The sequence below is a fragment of the Chrysochloris asiatica genome, unplaced genomic scaffold (assembly GCF_000296735.1).
Source record: "Chrysochloris asiatica unplaced genomic scaffold, ChrAsi1.0 scaffold00023, whole genome shotgun sequence".
NCBI classification, from domain to species: Eukaryota; Metazoa; Chordata; class Mammalia; order Afrosoricida; family Chrysochloridae; genus Chrysochloris; species Chrysochloris asiatica.
The window spans coordinates 10,766,907-10,787,824 of record NW_006408541.1 but is presented as its reverse complement, the minus strand read 5'-3'; the positions used below and the strand labels follow the sequence as shown (position 1 = coordinate 10,787,824).

The window sequence follows — 20,918 nt, the reverse complement described above, 5'->3', positions numbered from 1 at the left end:
AAGCCTCATCTTTCTCCCGCGGAGCGGCTGGTAGTTTCGAACCGCTGACCTTAAGGTTCGCAGCCCGATTCGTAACCACTACGCTACCAGAGCCTTTTATTATCAGTACCGTTATAAACCCAATCCTCATCTTTGGTGGTTGGAAACATTGCAGATAAACTCAAGATATATTTTAATATAGACATAAAAATACATAAAAGTTCACTCTGATGATGAGGAAGAAGAATTGGATGACACTGGCATTTCATCAGCAAAGACTCCACTGGGGGAAGGTTCTGGAGCACCTGGAGCACCCTGGGAGTAGGGATGAGCTGGCCATATGGTCCTATTTCCAGCAGCACCTCACTGCTTCCTGGATCTGCCGGGCAACTTTAACAAAGCCATCATTAGCTGGGTCCATGCTTTCAAGCTGAGTTTACATAAAAACCCCAGCTAATCCTGTGAACGTTTTTAACAAGTTCTCTTCCTTCTCTTTCCACCTGTTTCAGTTCATCCTGACTTTTTTGGCAACTTTCACATGGGGGCTTCCTGTTTCTTTACTTACATATACTCTATGTATGTACACCAAGTCTTATTTGAAGCAATGAAACCAGTCTTTGCTGACATTCAAGTCCTCACGGCAGTCTTCTGGCTGTCCCTTCAGGTTGTCAGAAAGACTGTGTGCTTCAACGTTAACAGTCAGTAAACTCAGTTGTGAGGATTTCTGTTTTCTTTACATTGAGGTGCTGTGGTCTTTGACCTTCATGAGTATTTTAAGTCATCTTCACTTTCAGCTAACAAGGTTGGTATTATTTGCTTATTGCAGGTCGCTAATGCGTCTTCCTGTAATTCTCATGCCCATTCTTTGTTATACAATCTAGTTTCTCAGAAGCTCAACATACAGATTGACTAAGTGTGGTGAAAGAATACAACCCTGGCACACCTCTTTCCTGAATTTAAACCACATAGTGTCCTCTTGTTCTGTTTGAATGAGTGCCTCTCAGTTTATGTACAGATTCCTCGTTAGCACCATAAAGCATTCCAAAATACCCACTCTTCACAATACTGTGAAGTTTGTCAGGATCCACAAAGTCGGAAGCCTTTGCATAGTCAGTAAAGCACAAGTAAACATCTTTCAGGTATTCTCTGCTTTCAACCAAGAACCATCTGATGTCAGTAATCATATCCTTATTTCACTTCCGCTTCTGAATCCAGCTTGAATTTCTGGCAGTTTGCTGGGTTTTGCTTTATCTTCAGCAAAATTTTACTTGCATCTGGTCTTACTGATATTGTTTGATGATTTACTCATTCCGTTCATTGGCTCTCTTCTAATCTTTTGGCTTGACACAGATGAGAAGCATCTCCAATACTTCATCAGTTTGTTCAAAGATTTCAGTTTGTTGTATTCTCACTTCTGGAGTTCTACTGTCTGCCAGAGCCTTCAGCGGAGCCTCAGTAACATCAGTTCTTGATTGTATTCTATCTACCTCTTAAAATGGTTCAACAGAGACCACTTCTGTTTGTTACAGTGACTCTGTGTATTCCTTACAGCTTCTTTTCATACTTCCTGCATCATTCACTATTTTTCCCACATTGTTGTTAAGTGCTATCAAGTCAGTTTCGACTCACAGAGACCCCATATAGGGTTTTTGAGGAGTGGCTGGTAAACTTGACCTGCCAACCTTGAGGTTCAAACCGACCTTGCAATCCAGCACATTAACCCACAGCACCACACCAGGATCCCATAGAATCTTTCAATATTGCAAGTGGAGGCTTGAATTTTTTTTTAGCTTGAAAACTAAAAGATCATGCTACAAGCCTGGTCTATGATGTAGAACTGATGTATCTGAATTATGGCATTGGTGAAAAAAACTTCAAGTACCAAAGAGCTGCCAAAAGAACAAAGAAATCTGACTTCAAAGAACTACAGCCAGACAAAATGATGAAAACTTTAAAAATATTATCAAACATCTCTGCTTTAAGCCAAGTTTGACCAGACGTCAGCAGTGATACCGCTAGTCCCACAGTTTCTTTAATGGGCCTGGGCGCTCAGGACCATCGTGTCTGGGGACACCATGGTCAACTGGCATGACATAGTCCACAAAGACAATGTTCTACATCCTACTTTTGTGAGTAGTGTCTAGGATCTTAAAAGCTCATGAGCAGACATCTAAAGTGTAACTATTGGACTCTCCACGTGCGGAAGAAAAAAAAGTGATGAGAACTGAAGATGCTCGGAATCAATGAGTGGACTATGTGAACATCAGTCTCCAAGACTCGGAGACCAAAAAACTAGATGAAAAGGAAGAACTACTATGAAAAGGATCGCATTAGAAGGTCCCATATAGACAAGCAAAATATGTAGAACAAAATGAAAAATTACTTTTAAAAAAAAAGGCTTAATGGTCAATAAGAGACTCTGGCCCTCCTCTCATCCACCCTTCCAGTCTGGAAAGGAACTCACCGTCATGGCTCAATTTTCAGCCAAATGGTAGAAAGGGGAAGACAGCAACACTGGTTAGGTCTGCTCACCATGGAATAGTCAATCATTCAAAATCAAAAGGGTACCATTTTCCTAAGGACAGAGTTGAGAAGGGACGGGAAGGTAGGTGGAATGCAAACAGAAACCGGTTGGAGGAGGAAGGAAGAGGAAGCCAGATAACTGCTGCTGCATGGTTGTAGTCACTAAAATGAAACAAAGTATATAATTTGATGAATATAAAACTGATAATCTTGTCTGTAAACCTTCACTCAGCTCACAATTTAAAAAAAAAAGTACAACCAGAATACTCTTTAGAAGCCAGGGTCCCAGAGCAGGCAGCATTTTGTTTTGTTGTAGGTAGGGTCACTATGAGTTGGAAACAACTAAATGGCACCTAACAATAATACACAGATTGCTATTTGCTGTTGTTAAGTGCCGTGGAATTGGTTTTGATTCGTAGCAATCCTGTATAGGTTTTCTGAGGCTTTAAACCTTTTTTATGGGAACAGAAATCCTCAGCTTTCTCCCACAGAGCAGATGGAGGGTTCAAACCGCTGACCTTGGCGGTTCACAGTCCAGCACTTAATCTATGGAGCCACCGCACTAATACATATAAAACGGGGCTCGAAGCACGCCCAATGTTGCCCAGCTGTTCAACAATCATCTTGTACCATGCGATTCCAACTAATCCCTTTCCCCTTTAAATATTTCTAAAATTTCCAAATATTCCAAACTGAACAAAAATTGCTTTCATAATCTGAACAAAAGTGTTCTTTATGAAATTGGGTAAAAAAAAAGAAGGTAGGGGGAGGAACAGACATGGGAAGGCAACAGCGAAGTCTTAACCCTGTGCTGGAACCAGAGGCCCATGACTACCCCGCCCCCGTGTGACCTGTGCTGGGAATTTGCATTTCCCAGAATCTATATTTTAACAAGATCCCTAGATGATTCTTCTGTATCTCCAGAGGCTCTTGCTCAAGTGTAGATTCTGATTCAATACTTCTGAATTCCAAGTACAAATTCTCAGCAGAGGGGAGGAGGGGGCAAGCTGGAATGAACTGGTTCAAAGCCAGTTGTCTGCACTGTCGGAATCACACAATCCAGGTTACCAAAGATTAAGATTTCCTTCCTGGGTGAGTTCTCTCTCTACACACAGAGCGAGTGTGTGACTGTCTTATGGCTCCCTAAAAGGGAAACCAGTCAGGGGCTCATGACAAACAAACATTATAAGAGTGGAGCTCTGGTAGCATAGTGGGTACGAATCGGGCTGTGAACCTTAAGGTCAGCAGTTCGAAACTACCAGACGCTCCATGGGAGAAAGATGAGGCGTTCTACTCCCGTAAAGATTTACAGCCTCGGAAACCCTGTACAGGGTCGCTATGAGTCAGAACCGACTCCACGGCACATAACAACAACATTAGACCCTAGGCACCTGAACATGAAGCCAAATGGGTCCTTTTGGGTGTAGTAAAAAGGGCAGCTTAAAAGTATGGGCTTATTGTTGGGAAGTGCCGTCGAGTCAGTTCCGACCCATGGTGACCCTGTATAGAGTTTCCAAGGAGCATCAGGTGAACTTGAACCTTGCGGTTCAAGTACCAACTTTGCAGTCCAGCACATTAACTCACAGCGAGCGCCACACCAAGACTCTCATGTGTTACTGTTGTTCTTGTTAAGTATCATCAAGTTGATTCCGACCCATAGCGACCCTGTATAGGGTTTCCAAGGAGAAGCTGGTGAGCTTGAAGCACCAACCTTGCAGTTCTGCCGTCTGACGCAATAGGCCACAGCATCACACCAGGACTGCATATGTGCTTATTAGACCTCACCAAAATTTAAAACTTTTGTACTTCAAAGGACCCCATCAGGAACATGCTAAGATAACCCTTAGAAGAAGAGAAAATATTTGCAAACCCTGTATCTGAAAAGGGACTTCTATTTGGTCTATATAAAGAATTCTTGGTGATGGTTCTAACTCACAGTGACCCCGTACAGGGTTTCCGAGGCTGTAAATCTTACCGGGAACACAAGGCCTCATCTTTCTCCCGTGGAACAGCTGGTAATTCCGAACTGCTGATCTTGAGGCTCGCAGCCCAATTCATAACCACTATGCTACAAGAGCTCCTTAAAACTTAACAATAAAAAGACAACCCAATTTAAAATGGGCAAATCATCTGCATAGACATTTCTCCTCAAAAGACATACAAATACCCAGTACTCACTGGAAGGACGCTGGTCACTAAGGAAATGCGACCAAAATCACAGGGCTACCACATCACCTCCGAGGATGGGTGGAGTCAGACACACAATAACAAGTGTTGAGGATGCAGAGAAATCGAAACCCTCACACATTGCTAGTTGGAATGTAAAATGGTTGCTGCTTTGAAGAACAGTCTGGTCACTTGAGTTTCCACATAACAAAGCAAGTCCACTCCTGGATACACTCTGGAGAGAAATCAAAGCCCACATCCACACAACACCTTGTACACAAATCCTTAGATTCACATTATTCATAACAGCCAAAAGAAAAGTTGCTGCCGCTGTTGGTTTTTTAGTGCCGTTTAGTAGGTTCCGACCCATAGCAACCCTGTTTCCAAGGAGAGGCTGGTGAGCATGATCCTCCAACTCTGTGGTTCATGCCAACTTTGCAGTCCAGTGCATTACCCACAGTGCCACACTAGGATTCCAAAAGGAAAGCAGCAACCTGAATACCCATCAACTGATGACTGAATAAACGAAATGTGGCAAAGTCCTACACAAAGGAATATTTCTTGGCCATAAAAAAGGGATAAAGTCCCAACACATGCTACATAACATGGATGAATCCAGAAAACATTATGCTAAGGGAAAGAAACCAGTCATACATCATACGATTCCATTTACATGAGACAAATCTATGGAGACAGAAAGGAGACTTGTGGTTGCCAATGGTGTGAGTTTGGGCAATGAGTATGGGACTGCTTGTGTGGAATGATAAGAATGTTCTAGAACACAGATTTATGGTCAAGGTTGCATAAATCTATGAATATCCTAAAAACCACTGAGTTGCATACTTTATATGGTTGAACTGTATGGTATGCAAATTATGTCATAATAAAGTTATTTAAAAAAACAACACATGGCTTAAATGGCACCTGTGTCTTTGGAAAGCTGGTCATCTCAGTCACAAAGCAAGTGCTTTGGGCACATCACCAAGTCCATGACCATGTTTCCCTACCAGGAGACTCGTTCATTCCCTCATGTATTTGAACCTGTGTTTCCCTGGTGATACTGCTTCATTCTGACTTCTGTTTGAGAATCCCCATCTGCCCCTGCCTATCAGTTCATCAGGCATGCTCCTAAGTAAAGCACTTGGAAATGGGCAGGGGTCTCTGCATGCCTCATACATGGACGGGCCCTGGGCATTTACCTCATCTGGGCTGGACGCCTGGTACACACGGCACGAGTCTTCATACTGCTTCTCAGCCTCAGCCTGGTCGGTCACGCCATTGGACTCATACACGGGGGTCACATTGTGGCAGAGGGCGATGGCCTTCACAGCTTCGTGCACACGGCTGCTCATGGTGCGCCGGACTTTGGTGGTGAGCGTGGGGCCCTTCTGAGCAGGTGGATCCTGGGATTGCTAGAGGAAGAAACAATGGACAAGGAAGAGAGGTGAACAGAGGCCAGGAAGAACCACACCACAGATTAACAGCACGTCTTTCTGCTGCTCTTCAAAGCAAGGCTCTTAGGCATGTCCACAGTGACAATGATGCTGTTGTTGTGGTTATGTGATGTGGAGTTGGTTCCGACTCATAGCGAGTCCCTGTAAAGGGTTTCTGAGGCTGGAAATCTTTACGGGAGCAGAAAGCCTCATCTTTCTCCTGCGGAGCAGCTGGTAGTTTCGAACCTTGAGGTTTGCAGCCTGATTTGTAACCACTACGCTACCAGAGCTCCTTGACAGTGTTGTTAGGGGCGTGCAAGTCGGCTCCAACTCATAGAGTCCCTACGTCCAACCGAACGAACCAAACGCTGCCCGCTCCGGTGCCATCCTTACAAGTATCACGTTTCACCCTTTGTTGTAGCAGATGACTTCTAATTTTGAGTTTGCAATCCTTTATGCTTGGCCCCCAAAATTCAAAATAAAGAGAGACCAAAATGACAGAAGAGTGAATGTGGGGGAGTTGTGACTATAACCCCAGGGGCTTCCAGCAGAGTGACGGCCACTCTGCACTGCAAGCTACAGGCCAGGGTCTCTTACCTTAGAACTATTGACACTTCAGTCTGCCAATTCTTTGTTAAGGATCCCTGGTGGCAGAGTAGTTAAGTCACCTGGCAACTACTAATTGAAAGGTCAGTAGTTTGAAGCTACCAGCCACTCCAGGGGAGAAAGATATGATGAGCTGCTTCCATGAAGATCACAGCTTTGAAAACCCAGTGGGGCAGGTCTACTCTGTCAAGAGTCATAATCATTCTTGGGGAGGGGGGGGGACGGGGAGGAGGGGGAGCTGTCCTGTTCATTCAAGACTGCTTACTAGCATCCCTGGTCTCAGCCCAATAGATACCAGTGATAGCCCCACCCCCACCGCCGACACACACACACACACACACACACACACACACACACACATTGGGACAAACAAACATATCTCTTGCCAAAGAGATACACAGGGAAAGCCTAATGTCCCCCTGGGGAACAAAATCATCCATGGTTGAAGAAGACTGTTTTAAATATACGTTCTTGTTCGTTTACAATAGTGACCCTGAGAGTTTCTGGGTGTTGTAAAACTTTAACAGACTTGCCTGCTAATCAGAAGGTTTAGAGGTTCAAAAGAAAAGACTGGCAATGTACTCCAGAAAGATCAGCCACCGAAAAACCTATGGTGTAGACTTTCATTATGAACCACATGGTATTGCCGTGAGGTGGATGCAACTCCATGGCAACTGGCTGAACTGAAGGCAACAACTTCACCTGGTACACTCCAAAGTAACGATCATCAGTCAACACCAGAAGGAAAGCTAGCTGGGCAGAACCAACTGCAAAATGGTACTGAGAACTCTGCTTAAGGTAGAGAATGCTCATCAGTTTTAACTGCTCCATGTTTGCCTCCCATGCTAACTTCAGACGCAACTTCTCTATCCATCCATCTATTTCTACCAGTTAGCACTGGCTGAGTGTCATCTACAGGCCAGGGAATAGGCTTCTAATCCATGCTACACACCAAGTCCTGGGAATCCCAGAAACTCCCTCAGTGGCCCCAACTCACTCAGTGGGACATGTTACCCCATTCCTACAGGTGTTACCTAAGTCTTCATGTGAACAAAGGGCTCTCCGGCCTTGAAATTTTTTAATTAAAATTATAGGAAAAGCCCACTTGTTATGGTTCTATGGCTCTGTGTTCAACAGAATCCAGATGCCAACCTGAGGAGCCCACCCACCTCTCCAGCCTCCCCTCAGGCCGCCTCATTCCTCACTGGCTGTACTAGCCACAGGGGCCTTCTTTGTGCCCACTGAAGGTGACAAAGCGCTTCCTGACTCAGGGCCTAGGCCTCTGCTGTGCTTCTGCCTGGAGCACCACCCCCAGATCTCCTTCTCAATTCAAATTCAGAAAGAGCCTTCCTCTGTGTCCAGTTCAGAAACCTCCCCTAGCTCCCCACCACAAACCCTGCTGTGACATGTGGTTACCTTCACTGACTAAACCTGGGTTGCTCACCTAATGCCTGGACAGTGCCAGGCATACAACAGACACTTGCAGAATCTAAAACAAATGAATCACAATATTCTCTGAGTTGATGGTGGGGAGTCCTCACGTGACATGACTATTTCCCCAGTTCCAAGAAGAAAGAGATGTCAAATTGCCCAGGATCAGTTTGAGATTTTAAAGTACAGTTCTGACCAAAGGACCCCGATGCTACTCGCTACTGTCCTGATGCTTCTATCACTAACCAAACCCTGAAACTCGAAATATTTACAGAGTGACAGCATTCTCCGTTCCATTAAAAACACATTTCATCCAAGAGAAGAGAAGCTACCGGATCCTTCGGGATGAATTGCATTTTGTACCCATAAACACATGGTTGCCCAAAATACAGACCAGATGGGCTAGGAGATGCAAGAAAATGACTTTCGTTGAATTTTTTAATACTATTTTTAGTAGCCTCAAGGACGCCTCAGGTAGTTGGACAATTACTAAATTACGCTGGTCATCACGGGGACGCACATCGCGCTAACTTCCTGCTCTGTTAACCTTTGGTGTCAAGAGGACATGAGTTTCACTTCCAGGTCAAAGGGCACGGCATGGTAACAATAATTAGAGTAATGAATCAGAACTACAGTTTAAATGAATCGTTACTTGCCAAGTGCTTTTAATTATCAAGAATTTAATTCTAAACATTATGAAGAGGGCTGGGGATCCACAGGATGGGTGTCTCTAGTGTATAGCCTAATCAAGAAAAAAACCTTTTGCTGCTGCTAAGTTCTGTGATTTATCTTCTAGCTAAGGATGTGGTGTCTCTATTTTCACCCCTGTACCTCAACACCTGGACCAAATTACTCCTTAACATTATGGCCAATCATAAGACCTCTGACAAAGTAATTACTTTGGTTGGCAAGCTTTAGCAGCACAGAGTTCGAATGAAATGCCAGAGGCTGAATTGGGGGGCTACTTGACAAACTTTTAGACTCTGTGAGCAGGTTCATTTCATGTCGACAGAAGTCAAATACTTCCCCTAATATTTCCAGTGCAGGACAACCCTTTGGGGTTTTTATATTCCAGGTGAAAAGAATCCAGAGCAAGGCAAAAAGGTAACACTGGAAACCCTCCACCACATGTCTTGTCAGTCTGTCCTACTGTGGAGATTTGTGTATTTCTATGACGCTGGAAGCTATGTCATCAGCATTTCAAATACCAGCAGGGTTACCCACAGCGGGCAGATATCTGCAGAACTTCCAGCTAAGACAGACTAAGAAGAAAGACCTGGAGATCTATTTCCAAAAAATGGTAATGAAAACCCTGTGGGTCTAAACATTATATTGTCTAAGATGAGGTCAAACACACTATGATCTGGACAATGGTCTCCAACATGCCAACAACCAGGAAGACAGCATGGGACCAGGAGTGTCTCTTCATACGTACATGGGGTCACCAGGAGCCAGAGTGGGCTCCATGGGAACTCAGGACAGTAGCAGAGAAAAGGAGTCAGAAGATACTAAGGAGGGAGAGTATCTGCACATTAATTCATCTCTCTCTAACAGTATTGGTTCCACTTTTCCGCTGTAATGTTTTGGGAAGCCCAGGCACAACCACTGATGCTGAAATTTTCTCTTTGAATTTTCAAATAAAAGACTCAGACTCATGCCAAATACGAATCCACATAGATCAATAAGGCATTGATAATTAAAGGGGCCGGGGCAAGGATGGGGCCCAGTATTAGGCCCATTCTTCAAATACCCTCGCATTCCCCATATGGAAGAGTTTCCCATTGTACAGTGTTTATCTCTAGCCTCCTCCCCATCGGCCCTTTAACCTACACACATTTCTTCTTACTTAAAAAATACCAGGGGAAAACAAAAACAGATGTGGTATCCACAGAAGCAGGTTACAGCCCCTTCTGCCCTGGGGAAAAACCACTGGTTCTCTTGTGGACGGAGAACAAAATAGTTCCCCATGAAACCAGAAGAGATTTCATGACCAAATGCAAGTCCATGTTGGGGGACGAATGAAGATCTCCATACACAAAGCACCTGAATCCCATTTCATATACAATGACTGATTCATGCAAGAGCACAGCCAAATCCCCAAGCCCACTGCCATCGGGTCACTTCTGACTCTACAGCACAGAGGAGCACTAGCATGAGGACGAAAATCAAGAGAGAATTTCAGCATCAACTGGCTGTTGTTGTTGTTGTTGTTAAGTGCCGTGGAGTTGGTTCTGCTCATAGCAATCCTGTGTGTGGATTCTGAGGAGCAGTTGGTGAGCTTGCAGCCCAGCGCATTAACCCCACAGCGCCACCCCAGGGCCTCATGATTATGACTGGCCTTCCCAACACACTGCAGCAGAAAAACAGAACAAGTGTTAATATAAGAACACAACACATGAACCTTTAAATGGAGTAGACAGCCTCATCTTTCTCCTGGGGAGCAGCTGGTGGATTTGAACCACCAACCTTGTGGTTAGCAGCCCAATGCTTAACCCACCATGCCCCCAGGGCTCCCTAACCAACAACATTGTTATGGTTGTGAAGGGACATCGAGTCGGTTCTGACTCATAGCGACCCTGTACAGGGTTTCCAAGGAGCAGCTGGTGGGCTCGAACCGCCAACCTGGTAGATAGCAGTTCAATTCTTATCCTACAACACAGCAGCCCTACAAATGAGAAACTTGAGACTCAATGAGCACGAGGCCTGTTTCCCACGAATGACCTGTGGCTGGGACGTTTCCCGGTAAGAACTACAGGCTGTGTTCTCGGCAAGATTATTACAGAAAGCAGCCGCTGAAAACCCTCCCGTGAACAGTTCTGCTCTAACACACATGGGGTCTCCAGGAGGCAGAACCCACTCCCCAGCAACTGGGTAAGAGAGGAAGGGAGGTGGGGCTTGCAGTGCAGGGGACCCACACTGTCTTTTTGACGAAAATGTGGCACAGCCTAGGGGACACACATAGCAAGGACAGGTCTGAGGTGCAAGGGTGAATGTTATGTGTGTGGATTATATTCCAAGTTTTTAAAAAGGGACCCAAAAGAAGCTAAGTAGATTGATTAAACAAGCCAGCAGGGGAAATGGTTCCATAACCATCCTGGTTTAACCTCTTAACGTGTAGGTCACTTTCTTGTTGTTTGTTGTTGTTGTTAGGTGCCATTGAGTTGGGAGTTTACTTGGCCTTGTATTAATAACCTGCCACGTCTTCCTGTAGGAATCTTTTTAAAGCTACCTGTTCCATTTAGGAGGCTTGTTGTTGTTGTTGTGTGTCGTTTAGTCGGTTCTGACTCAATAGTGACCCTAAGGGAGGGTTTCCGAGACCAGGGCAGCCAGAGGGTTTGAACTATTGACCTTGCAGGAAGCAGACCAGTGCTTATCTTACAGCACCACATCAGGGCTTAGTTTACTTAAATATCATCCCTGAAGCCAGTCACCTGGGCATTAATAAATTGCACTATTCGGTTCAACACTTGGAAAATTAACAATCGTAGGATCCTAAATCCAACCGCAAGTTATCTCCAAGACCATTATTAACATGAGGCTCCCCAGTGGGTCAGAATATTAATTCTTTATGAGACTTCAATGTAACCTTCATTATGGAGACAAAAATGAAATGCAAATAGCAGTTCTCATCAATTCCTGCACGCCAGTGGGCCGACCTCCTGACTCTGCTTTGCAGTTCAGACTTTGGCATGACGCTCCAAAAAATAATGGTACCACAGACTCTGCAGCTGTCCTCAAAGCCTGCTGTGTGTAGTGAGGACTCTGGGAGAAAATGTGGACCAGAACCTTGTATTTCTAAAACACAAAGAAAACAAATCTACCGGACTGACTGAGAATGAGAACTCCCCAAGACAACTTCCCTGGGCTACTCTTCAAACCTCGAGCCCAAACTAACCCCTGAGGTCACTAATAGCTGAACAATAAATTGGCTCAAAAAAGGATGAGTATCACCCACAATTACCGTGCTCCATTTAAAATAACCACCTACATAGACCCCACGGAGTCCTGATGTGGTGGTGTGGGTTAATGCACCAGAATGCAAAGTCGTTTGAACTGCAAGGTTGGTGGTTCAAGCTCACCAGCTGCCCCTTGGAAACTCTATACAAGGTCGCTATGGGTCGGAATCAATTCTATGGCACTCAACAACAACAACATATAGACCCCATTGGTTTAATTTTCAGCCAAGCTGTAGATAGGTGTATGGGAGGTCCACAGCACTAGTAAGGTACGCCCACCATATAATGGTCAAGCACTGGAAATCTAAAGGGCAGTATTTAGCTAAGGGCAAAGTTCAGAAGAGTGGGAAAGAAGGAAGCATGGGAATAAGAAACTCAGGAAGGAAGTGGCCTAAGTGATGTGACATTGTGGGGATTGTAGTCAAGGTGAAACCAAGTGTAAGATTTGTTGAATGTAAAACTGATGATCTGCTCTGGAAACCTTCGGTCAATTCATAATCAAGAGGCTTTTGTTTGGGTTTTTAAAATCACCTATGTGACACCAAAAAGGAGCTCTGGTAGTGTAGTGGTTACGAATCGGGCTGTGAACCGCAAGGTCAGCAGTTCAAAACTACCAGCTGTTCCGCAGGAGAAAGATGAGGCTTTCTGCTCCTGTAGATTTACAGCCTCGGAAACCCTGTACGGGGTCGCTATGGGACGGAACCGACTCCACGGCACACAGCAGCAGCAGCATATGACACCAAGAGTCCTGGTGTGGCACTGAAGGATACGCACAGGACTACAACGTCGGTTTGAACCACAAAGCTGGTGGTTCAAACTCACCAGTCACTGCTCAGAAACCCTATACTGGGTTACTATATGAGTCGGAACTGACTCGACACTTAACAACAACAAGATATGACAGTAACAGTCAACAATTACTTTAAAACAAAGGTGAGGTTGAAAGAGACCTGGAAAATGTGATTATCGGAAATGGAACACACAGACCGGAAATCACCAGAGTGTTCATGCATCGTAAAAAATGTAAGTAATGTCACTGAGCAATTTGTGTAGACATTGCTGAATGGAAATTTAGACTGCTATGTAAATCTTTATCAAAAATACAACAAAATAACAATATTTAAAAAAAAATTAATAATAACTTCAATGAACCAACGGAGCAGGTGACCACAACTCTGAGACCAGAAGAACTAGATGGCGCTTGACTATCACCACACCAAAGGTTCTGAGAGGGAACCCATGAGAAGGTCCCAGAAAGAGTCAGAGGAAATGTGGAACAAAACTCAAAATTAATAAAATAAAAAGACTGGGTTTACTGGTCAGAAAGACACTAGAGGAACCTGAGACTGTAGCCCTCAACCACCCTTCCAGGCCTGGGACAGAACTCACTGTCACGGCCCAATTTTCAGCCAAGTGGTAGACAAGTATATAGAGGGAACACCACCACTAGTAAGGTATGCTCACCAAGGATTGGTCATCCATTCAAAATCAAAAGTGCAACATCAACCTGAGGACAAAGTTGAGGAGGGATGGGGGGATGATGGAATGGAACCAGGGACCACAGGGAGTAAGTGGGATAACTATTGTTACATGGAGGAGATTGTAATCAATGAGATAAAACCAAGTATGTGGTTTGCTGGCTGTAAAACTGAGGATCTGGTCTGTAAACCTTCACTCAATTCACAATAAAAAATTTAAAATATATAATATAATAATTATAAGGTTGCTATGAGTCACTCCTGACCCAATGGCATCTAACAACAACAGTAACTGAAGATCCGGCCACTGCTTAGAGATTTCAAATCTGTCCCAAGTAATCTCACCCAGGGGCTCCAGAGACTATTTTTAAAGAAATACTGTTTTTATAACTCTATTTGTAAGTTGATGGACATAATTCAAGAATTGGATTGGGTTACTAGATGCACAAAGATGCCCTGGTGGCACCGTATTTAAGCACTTGGCTGCTAATGGTAAAGTCAGAGGTTCAAACCCACCAAACATTCTCCAGAAGAAAGATAAGGCTTCAACAAAGCTTAACCATATGTTGGAAGCTCTAAGGAAAAGTTGTTCTCTCTCCTACAGTCTCTACGAGAGGCAAGAGATTCCACAGTGGTGGGTTGGAGAGGTATACAACTCTGTAAACTCACTAAACATCATTCAGTTGTGCAGTTCAGAGGGGTGACTTTTACAGTGTTTAAGACCAATAGCAAGAAAAAAGACACCATGGTTCTTTGCTAAAGTGGAGAGCCAGCAAAATCAAGTAAGACAGTTAATGAGGTGGACAGGCATAGTGGTCACCACAATGGGCTCCACACAGCACTGGTCAGGTCAGAGGGATGGTACAAGCTGGGACAACATCTTATTGTTATCATAATGCCATCAAGAATCAGAGCCAACAACAGCAAAGAATGCCTCAAAATAAAAGTACTAAAATACAGCAACAGAACCAACACTGGAGTGCCTTCAAGTGCCTTGTCCCGAGGGCATCCACGTGTGGACTGCCAGGATAGTTTCTGACATGAGGTGAGCAGACACAGCTTCATGGGAGCTGGATTCTTCTGTAACTTGGACCTCAGCCCAGCACTGTTACAACCTAACACTTAGCTGCTTTAGATCCAAAACCAGAACAGGCAAACCAATTCATGAGCTTCCATAAAAGAAGGGTTATTAGGTTGAGTTCATAATTTTAAAAAAGCAGTTCTCTAAATTTATCGTTTATTGTGAGGGTTTTACACACCAGTTCAGGTTCCCATTCAATCACTTCTGTAAACCGTTCGGTGACCTTGGTTACTTTCTTCACAAGGTGTGAATGTTTTGTTTCTGTGCGCGTTGTTCTGTTTCATCTCCTAACTTTTAATGCTTTATAAAGTGTTATTGCTACCATAAAGGCTGAACACAAACATCCTGAAAAGGAACGGCTTCTGTAAATACCACAAGTTCTTAAAAATACCACCAAAATGGGTAGGGTGGGTCTCCCGCTGAAGTACACAGTACCACCCAGGAAACTGTAGTATACATCATCATCACGCCGGGTTCCTGGGTAAGAGTTTGAGTGATCCAGATATTTAGTCAGGTGTTGAAAGGCGTAACAATCGAAACCTGGAGGCCCTGGAGAACACTGGACATGGATGATTCAGAAGAAAGGGTCCATCCCCAAGACACAGAAACGCGGCAGCTCATCCTGCCCTGAAAATCGGTGTGAGCAGGAGAACATGGACAGGAGTGAGGGAAGGGGACTCAGAGGCTGGGCCGAATGGCACCGTGAGCTCCTGTGTGAAGGCTGGAGAGGAGGAGATCAAGACAAGAGGCTGAGGCGCCAGCAGACAAGCCAGCAAGAAGGGATGAGGACAAGTGATCTCACAGCAGCCGGCCCGCACCGGCCCGTACATCGGTCACTACTGAGTGTGGGAGGGGAAGAAACTGGAGAGATGCTCCAAATCCCTAGATGGAGCCATGGGTGGTGGGTCTGGCATTTTCTCAGATAAGGACTTCTGAAAGAAAAGTGGGGTTTCAGGGGTGAGGGGAAAGTCCTAAGATGCTGACTGTACTGTCTTTATGGTCTACCTGCAGTGACTCAGGCAGACAGGTGTGTTAGCGGGCAGGTGTGCTGCAGTCTGAAGCTCCACACCAGGTCAGGCTAGAGACAGACATAGGCATCATTTAAACAGAGGGCTCCGGAAGCTAGGTAGAAGAGGGGACCATTAAAGAATGGCACATGGTGAGGAGTCCTGGGAACATGCTGAGAACAGGGTCAGAGTGAGAGAGAGACAGGAGACAGACAGGAGCTTGTGGCTTCTCCTCACGTTTTCAATGGTTCTAAAATATGTCTGAGGTCCCGGTGTAGGATAAGCAAGCACTGGACTGCTAACTGCAAGGTCAGTTGTTCAAACCCACCAGTCACGTCTCAGAAACCCTCTATGGGATGCTACAAATCCAATTCGATGGCACCTAACAGCAACAAAAACATGTCTGTGGAAAAGCTCCCTGCACCCATTTGGAGACAGGCCAGAATGCCTACATGCGGAGTCCAGAAGTACAAGTGCTGCATTGCTGGTTATAGATGGTGACGCTGGATTTATCAGATTAACCACCCTCCATTTCAAATCTGTCCCCTGTTCTGACATTGTCAGGAGGTATTCTGGGAAGCCAGGTGTACCTGCTAGAGAACATTTCAGAAGAGACAAATGTCAACTAGGTTGTTATCACAAAGCATTCAGACATTGTGCCTTTAATCCTTAAACGGAGATAATAATCACTTCACATTGTTAACCAGCCAGGTTAACTACAGAATCACTATTTAATACATTTAAGCAAAATAAACAACAAGAACCACGGCCCACTGAGCCGAGTCTGACTCATGACAAGTCCCCCTGTTACAGATTACAACTGTCCCACGCAGTCTTCTTGGTTGTAACCTTTATGGCAGCAGATTACCACAGCTCTGCCGGGCGGGTTCAAACGGCCAGCGTTCAGTTAGTAACCCACTGCTATGGCATCCATTCGGACTCAGAGAGTCCCTAGAAAGCAGAGTAGAGCTGCCCCTAGGGTTTCCAAGGCTGAACTCGTTATGGAAGGGCACTTTGGCGGCACAGTGCATTACGCATTGGGCTGCTAACCACAAGGTCAGCAGTTCAAATCTACCAACAGCTCCATGGGAGAAAAAGGAGGTTTTCTGCTCCTGTAAAGATTGACAATCTCAGAAATCCTACACAGGTTGTTGAGTTGGAACCGACTCGACAGCCCACCTGCAGCTGGTTAGCAGCTGAGAACACTTATTTCTGCATGAAAAGGTTCCCCAGAACGCTACCACTGTTACTGAACTGTATGTGTAGAAGTTGATGAAGGGGCGTGTGTTCTTTTGTGCATGTTCTCGCCAAAATTATATGTCTAATTAGATAAATAAACATGTTCATAAATTTGCAGCATAAATAGCCAGTAGGCCTTCAATCCTCTTCTAATACTCATTACTGGGTAAACTGGTTTCTCTTAGGTTTGCCCTCAATATCCACTAGCACTTCTTTCTTGTTAAGTGCCGTCGAGTTGGTTCCAACCCAGAGCAAGCCTGGTACAGGGTTTCTGAGGAGGGGCTGGTGAGTTTAACGGCCAACCTTGCAGTGCAGATGACTTTGCAGTCCAGTGCGTCTTAACCCACAGCGCCACAGCTAGCACTTAGAGCTGATTAACCCAGGGAACAAAAAAGATAGAAAAAACCCTCAACTTCAAGTCTTTTCAAAAGGTAAAGGATTAAAAAAAAAAAAAAAAGGTAAAGGATTAATAGAAGCAATTTCCAAAGCTGGTGGGGTGGGAAGAAGAGAGGAATGATTGCTAATAAGAACAGGACTTCTTGAGGGGTTGATAAAAATTCTCTAAAACTGAAAGTGGTCACACTGCAGCTAATACATTCCAGCAACCACTGAACTGTACACTCTGAAGGTGTGACTTAGGTAATGAGTCATCTCAGCATAAACTTATGAATATAAAGACCTGGTTGGGGCACTGAGGCTTACCTGGGTGTAAATACTAAATATGTGGCTCTGTACTTCATCCATTGAGTCGAGTCCATAGGCCACCGTTCCTAGGTGGAGACGTTTGAAAACCATCTCATTCTGGGTAAGAGTTCCTGAAACAAAAGAGAAATGAGCGGCTGAACTTAACATCCAGGGGGCTTTCGGTAGCTATTATTTTGTGAGAGATCTCTATGTCACAAACTGGTGTTAAGTACTGTCCTGCTGGAAGAGACATCTGTAGTCATTTGTCCACCCAGACTCCCATTCCCCTTCTTTGAAAAGGGCACCTGAAGTTCCACGGAGAAATTACCATGGAGTCCTGATGTGGAGCTCTAAACCAACACTGCACTACTAACCTCAAGGTCAGCAGTTCAATCCCACTAGCCGCTCCTGGGAAACTCCATACAGGGTCGCTGTGAGTCAGAACTGATGGCTAACTCTAAGGCACTTAACAACAACAATGTTCTCCCGGTGGTTGAGAAGGACTGTCACTCGTTCCATTGGCCAAGAGGTGGGGCATCTGACATGCCTCTCTACCAGTCAGATTCTGTCTGGCAGGAATCTGAACCTTGAGCAGAAAGATGTGTGCAGGAGATGGCTGGAGTCAAGTAATTCCAGTGATGGAGGCGCTACAAAGATCATCCTGAGGAGTTGGCTATCGACATACTCAGGTGTTTCCTGGTTCCTCTCCTACCTGACACCGAGATTATCTCAGATTGAGAGAGCCACCCAGGACCTTCAGAGTGGACAGCCTCTACTCCTGCCCATAGCCCCTACCTGATAGAGGTGAAGCATAAAACCAGGTCTGTCCACTTCCCAATCCTTGCTCTTAATAACTGTGACAACCTCCTAATTTACTCACTGCTGTGGAGCTGATTCCAATTCATAGTGACCCTTTTGGACAGGGGAGAACTTCTAAGGATTTCTGAGACTGTAAATCTTTACAAAAAAAAACCAGCTTCATCTTTTTCCTGCGGAGTGGCTGGTAAGTTTGAACCGCTAACCTTGCTGTTAACAGCCTGATGCCACCAGGACTCCCCTTCTTCCTTGGCAAGGGTTAAATTGTGGAAATAAGAGTAGGAACTGCTGAATGGAAACCCATCGGCTCTGCACCCCTTCATCTAGCTCACAATAAAAAGTTGTTTTGTATTTTTAATTGTGTAACAAATATTATTGGGTGGAAGTCCCAGTGTGACGTCGTAGAATAAGCACTGAACCGCAAGTTGGTTTGAACCTCAAGGTAGGCGGCAGGCAGTTCAAACTCACCAGCTGCTCCTCCCAAACCCTATACAAGGTCGAAAAGAGTCCAAACTGACTGGATGGCACTTAATAACAATAACAACAACATTATTGTTGGGCGTGTTGCTGAGATGGGGATTTGAGGCAACAGCACAGTTCCAAAGTTTGGTTCTACAAATCATTACCTGTTTCTTGTTCCAACTCTTTATCTGCAAAATAGGATAATACTATCGCCTACCTTAAGGAGCTCTGGTAGCGTAGTGGTTACGAATCGGGCTGCAAACCACAAGGTCAGCAGTTCGAAACTACCAGCTGTTCCGCGGGAGAAAGATGAGGCTTTCTGCTCCTGTAAAGATTTATAGCCTCGGAAACCCTGTATAGGGTCACTATGAGTCGGAATCGACTCCACGGCACATAATAACAACTGCCTTGCAAAGGTGGGCTAGGGGTTGAGTATGTAAACAGAAACACCTTAGTACTTCGCATATAATTACAATATTGGTTCCCTGCTCTCATCCCCCTCATCACCACCATCCAGTCATCAATCTCCCACCTCCAAAGGCGAAGAAAATAAAGCAGCAACAGCATGCATCTCTGCTGTCTCCAGAAAGAGAAACCAAGAGCTTAGCGCACAGCACGCAGGTGCCATCTCTCAGCTGGAGCCCAGTCTGCTTCTGTTGTTCGCTGCTGTCGAGTGGATCCCCACTCACGGTGGTCCCGCATAGCAAAGCACAACTAGACCCCACAGAGTTTTCTGGCACTAGATCGCCCTTCGAAAGCAGACTGCCACACTGGTCTTCCTAGATGCTCTGGAAGGGCTGGAACCCTTTTGTTAAGCACTCAGCCATCTGAGTCACCACAACACCATCTGAGTCACCACAACAGCCTTGAACCCTGACTAGGCTTCAAAACTAGACTCACCTGTCTTGTCTGTGAGTAAGTAAGAAATCCGTCCCAGTTGCTCAGGAATCGTACTGGAACGAACCACGGTCCCAGGGATTTTGGAATCCCTTCGAATCACCCAGCTGTACACAATCTTGCCCATATCCAAGTTTACACGCAAACTATTGAGAAATACAGAACAGGTTAGTAGGGTGCATGCAGGGCCCCCTCTCTCTTTTTTGGTAAACAATGGATATTAAATAACCATCATTTGTGCTTTAACATCTGGATTCCTCCCGATAGTTCACTGTGGATGTGAATCCACAGATTCAACAGGAATTACTGCCTCTACTGAGTAACACAACACACAAATCATGATTTTCATAAAGCTACCCTGTTGGCACTGTAGGATCAGCATTGGACTGCAAACCACAAGGTCGGCAGTTCAAACCCACCAGCTGTTCCTTGGAAAGCCTATACAGGGTTGCTATGAGTTGGAACTGACTCAATGGCACTTAACAATAACAACAACAACAACCCTGTTATGGACTGAAGTCACAAAAGAGATCAAAAAGGCAATTGTTTGGTGAGCCACAAGGTCAGCAGTTCGAAACTACCAGCGGTTCTGCAGGAGCAAGATGAGGCGTTCTGCTCCCGTAAATATTTACAGCCTCGGAAACCCTGTGCAGGGTCGCTATGAGTCGGAACCGACTCCACGGCACTTAACAACAACAATATTAATTTTAAAATACCATTTTACTGCAAAATATAGAGATCTTCCAAATCTTTCCTAATTCCCTAAACCAATCAACTGTTCGTCACTTCACTGCCTAGCCCGAATCCATATGAATATTCAGTTCATGAATTTTCAATAATGCTGTAGATACAACTTTACAATCTACATTTTCATGTGCCCTTACATCATCACAAACACATTTTTTCTCCATAGCAATGAAGTAGACCTAGTCTTTGAAGCGAACACCTCTAGTATGCTGAGTTCAATCTTTCTGTACCAGTTACACTGTGGCTAACATGTTTCCTGTCCACAGACAATGAGAAATTCCATTTGGGATGATATAAATATGCGAGAGAGAAAAGCAAAACTTAGGACAATATATTGTGTAAGTCAACCTAGTCAGCTTCCCAATCAAATAGGCAGACCACTGACATGGGCCTGTTGTTTTCAGGATTAAAAG

The 20,918-nt window shown here is 44.8% G+C and overlaps 1 protein-coding gene across 1 annotated transcript in view; it reads right to left on the bottom strand.

The window, feature by feature from the left end:
• Nucleotides 1–20,918, bottom strand: part of ATP9A (ATPase, class II, type 9A) — a 175,200-nt gene that overhangs the window by 48,153 nt on the left and 106,129 nt on the right. Inside the window, exons 12-14 of the mRNA XM_006839177.1 lie at nucleotides 19,762–19,904; nucleotides 17,602–17,714; nucleotides 5,868–6,080 (exon numbers count right to left, since the gene is read on the bottom strand). Of these exons, the coding sequence (XP_006839240.1) occupies nucleotides 5,868–6,080; nucleotides 17,602–17,714; nucleotides 19,762–19,904 (469 nt within the window). The remainder of the gene's footprint in view (nucleotides 1–5,867; nucleotides 6,081–17,601; nucleotides 17,715–19,761; nucleotides 19,905–20,918) is intronic.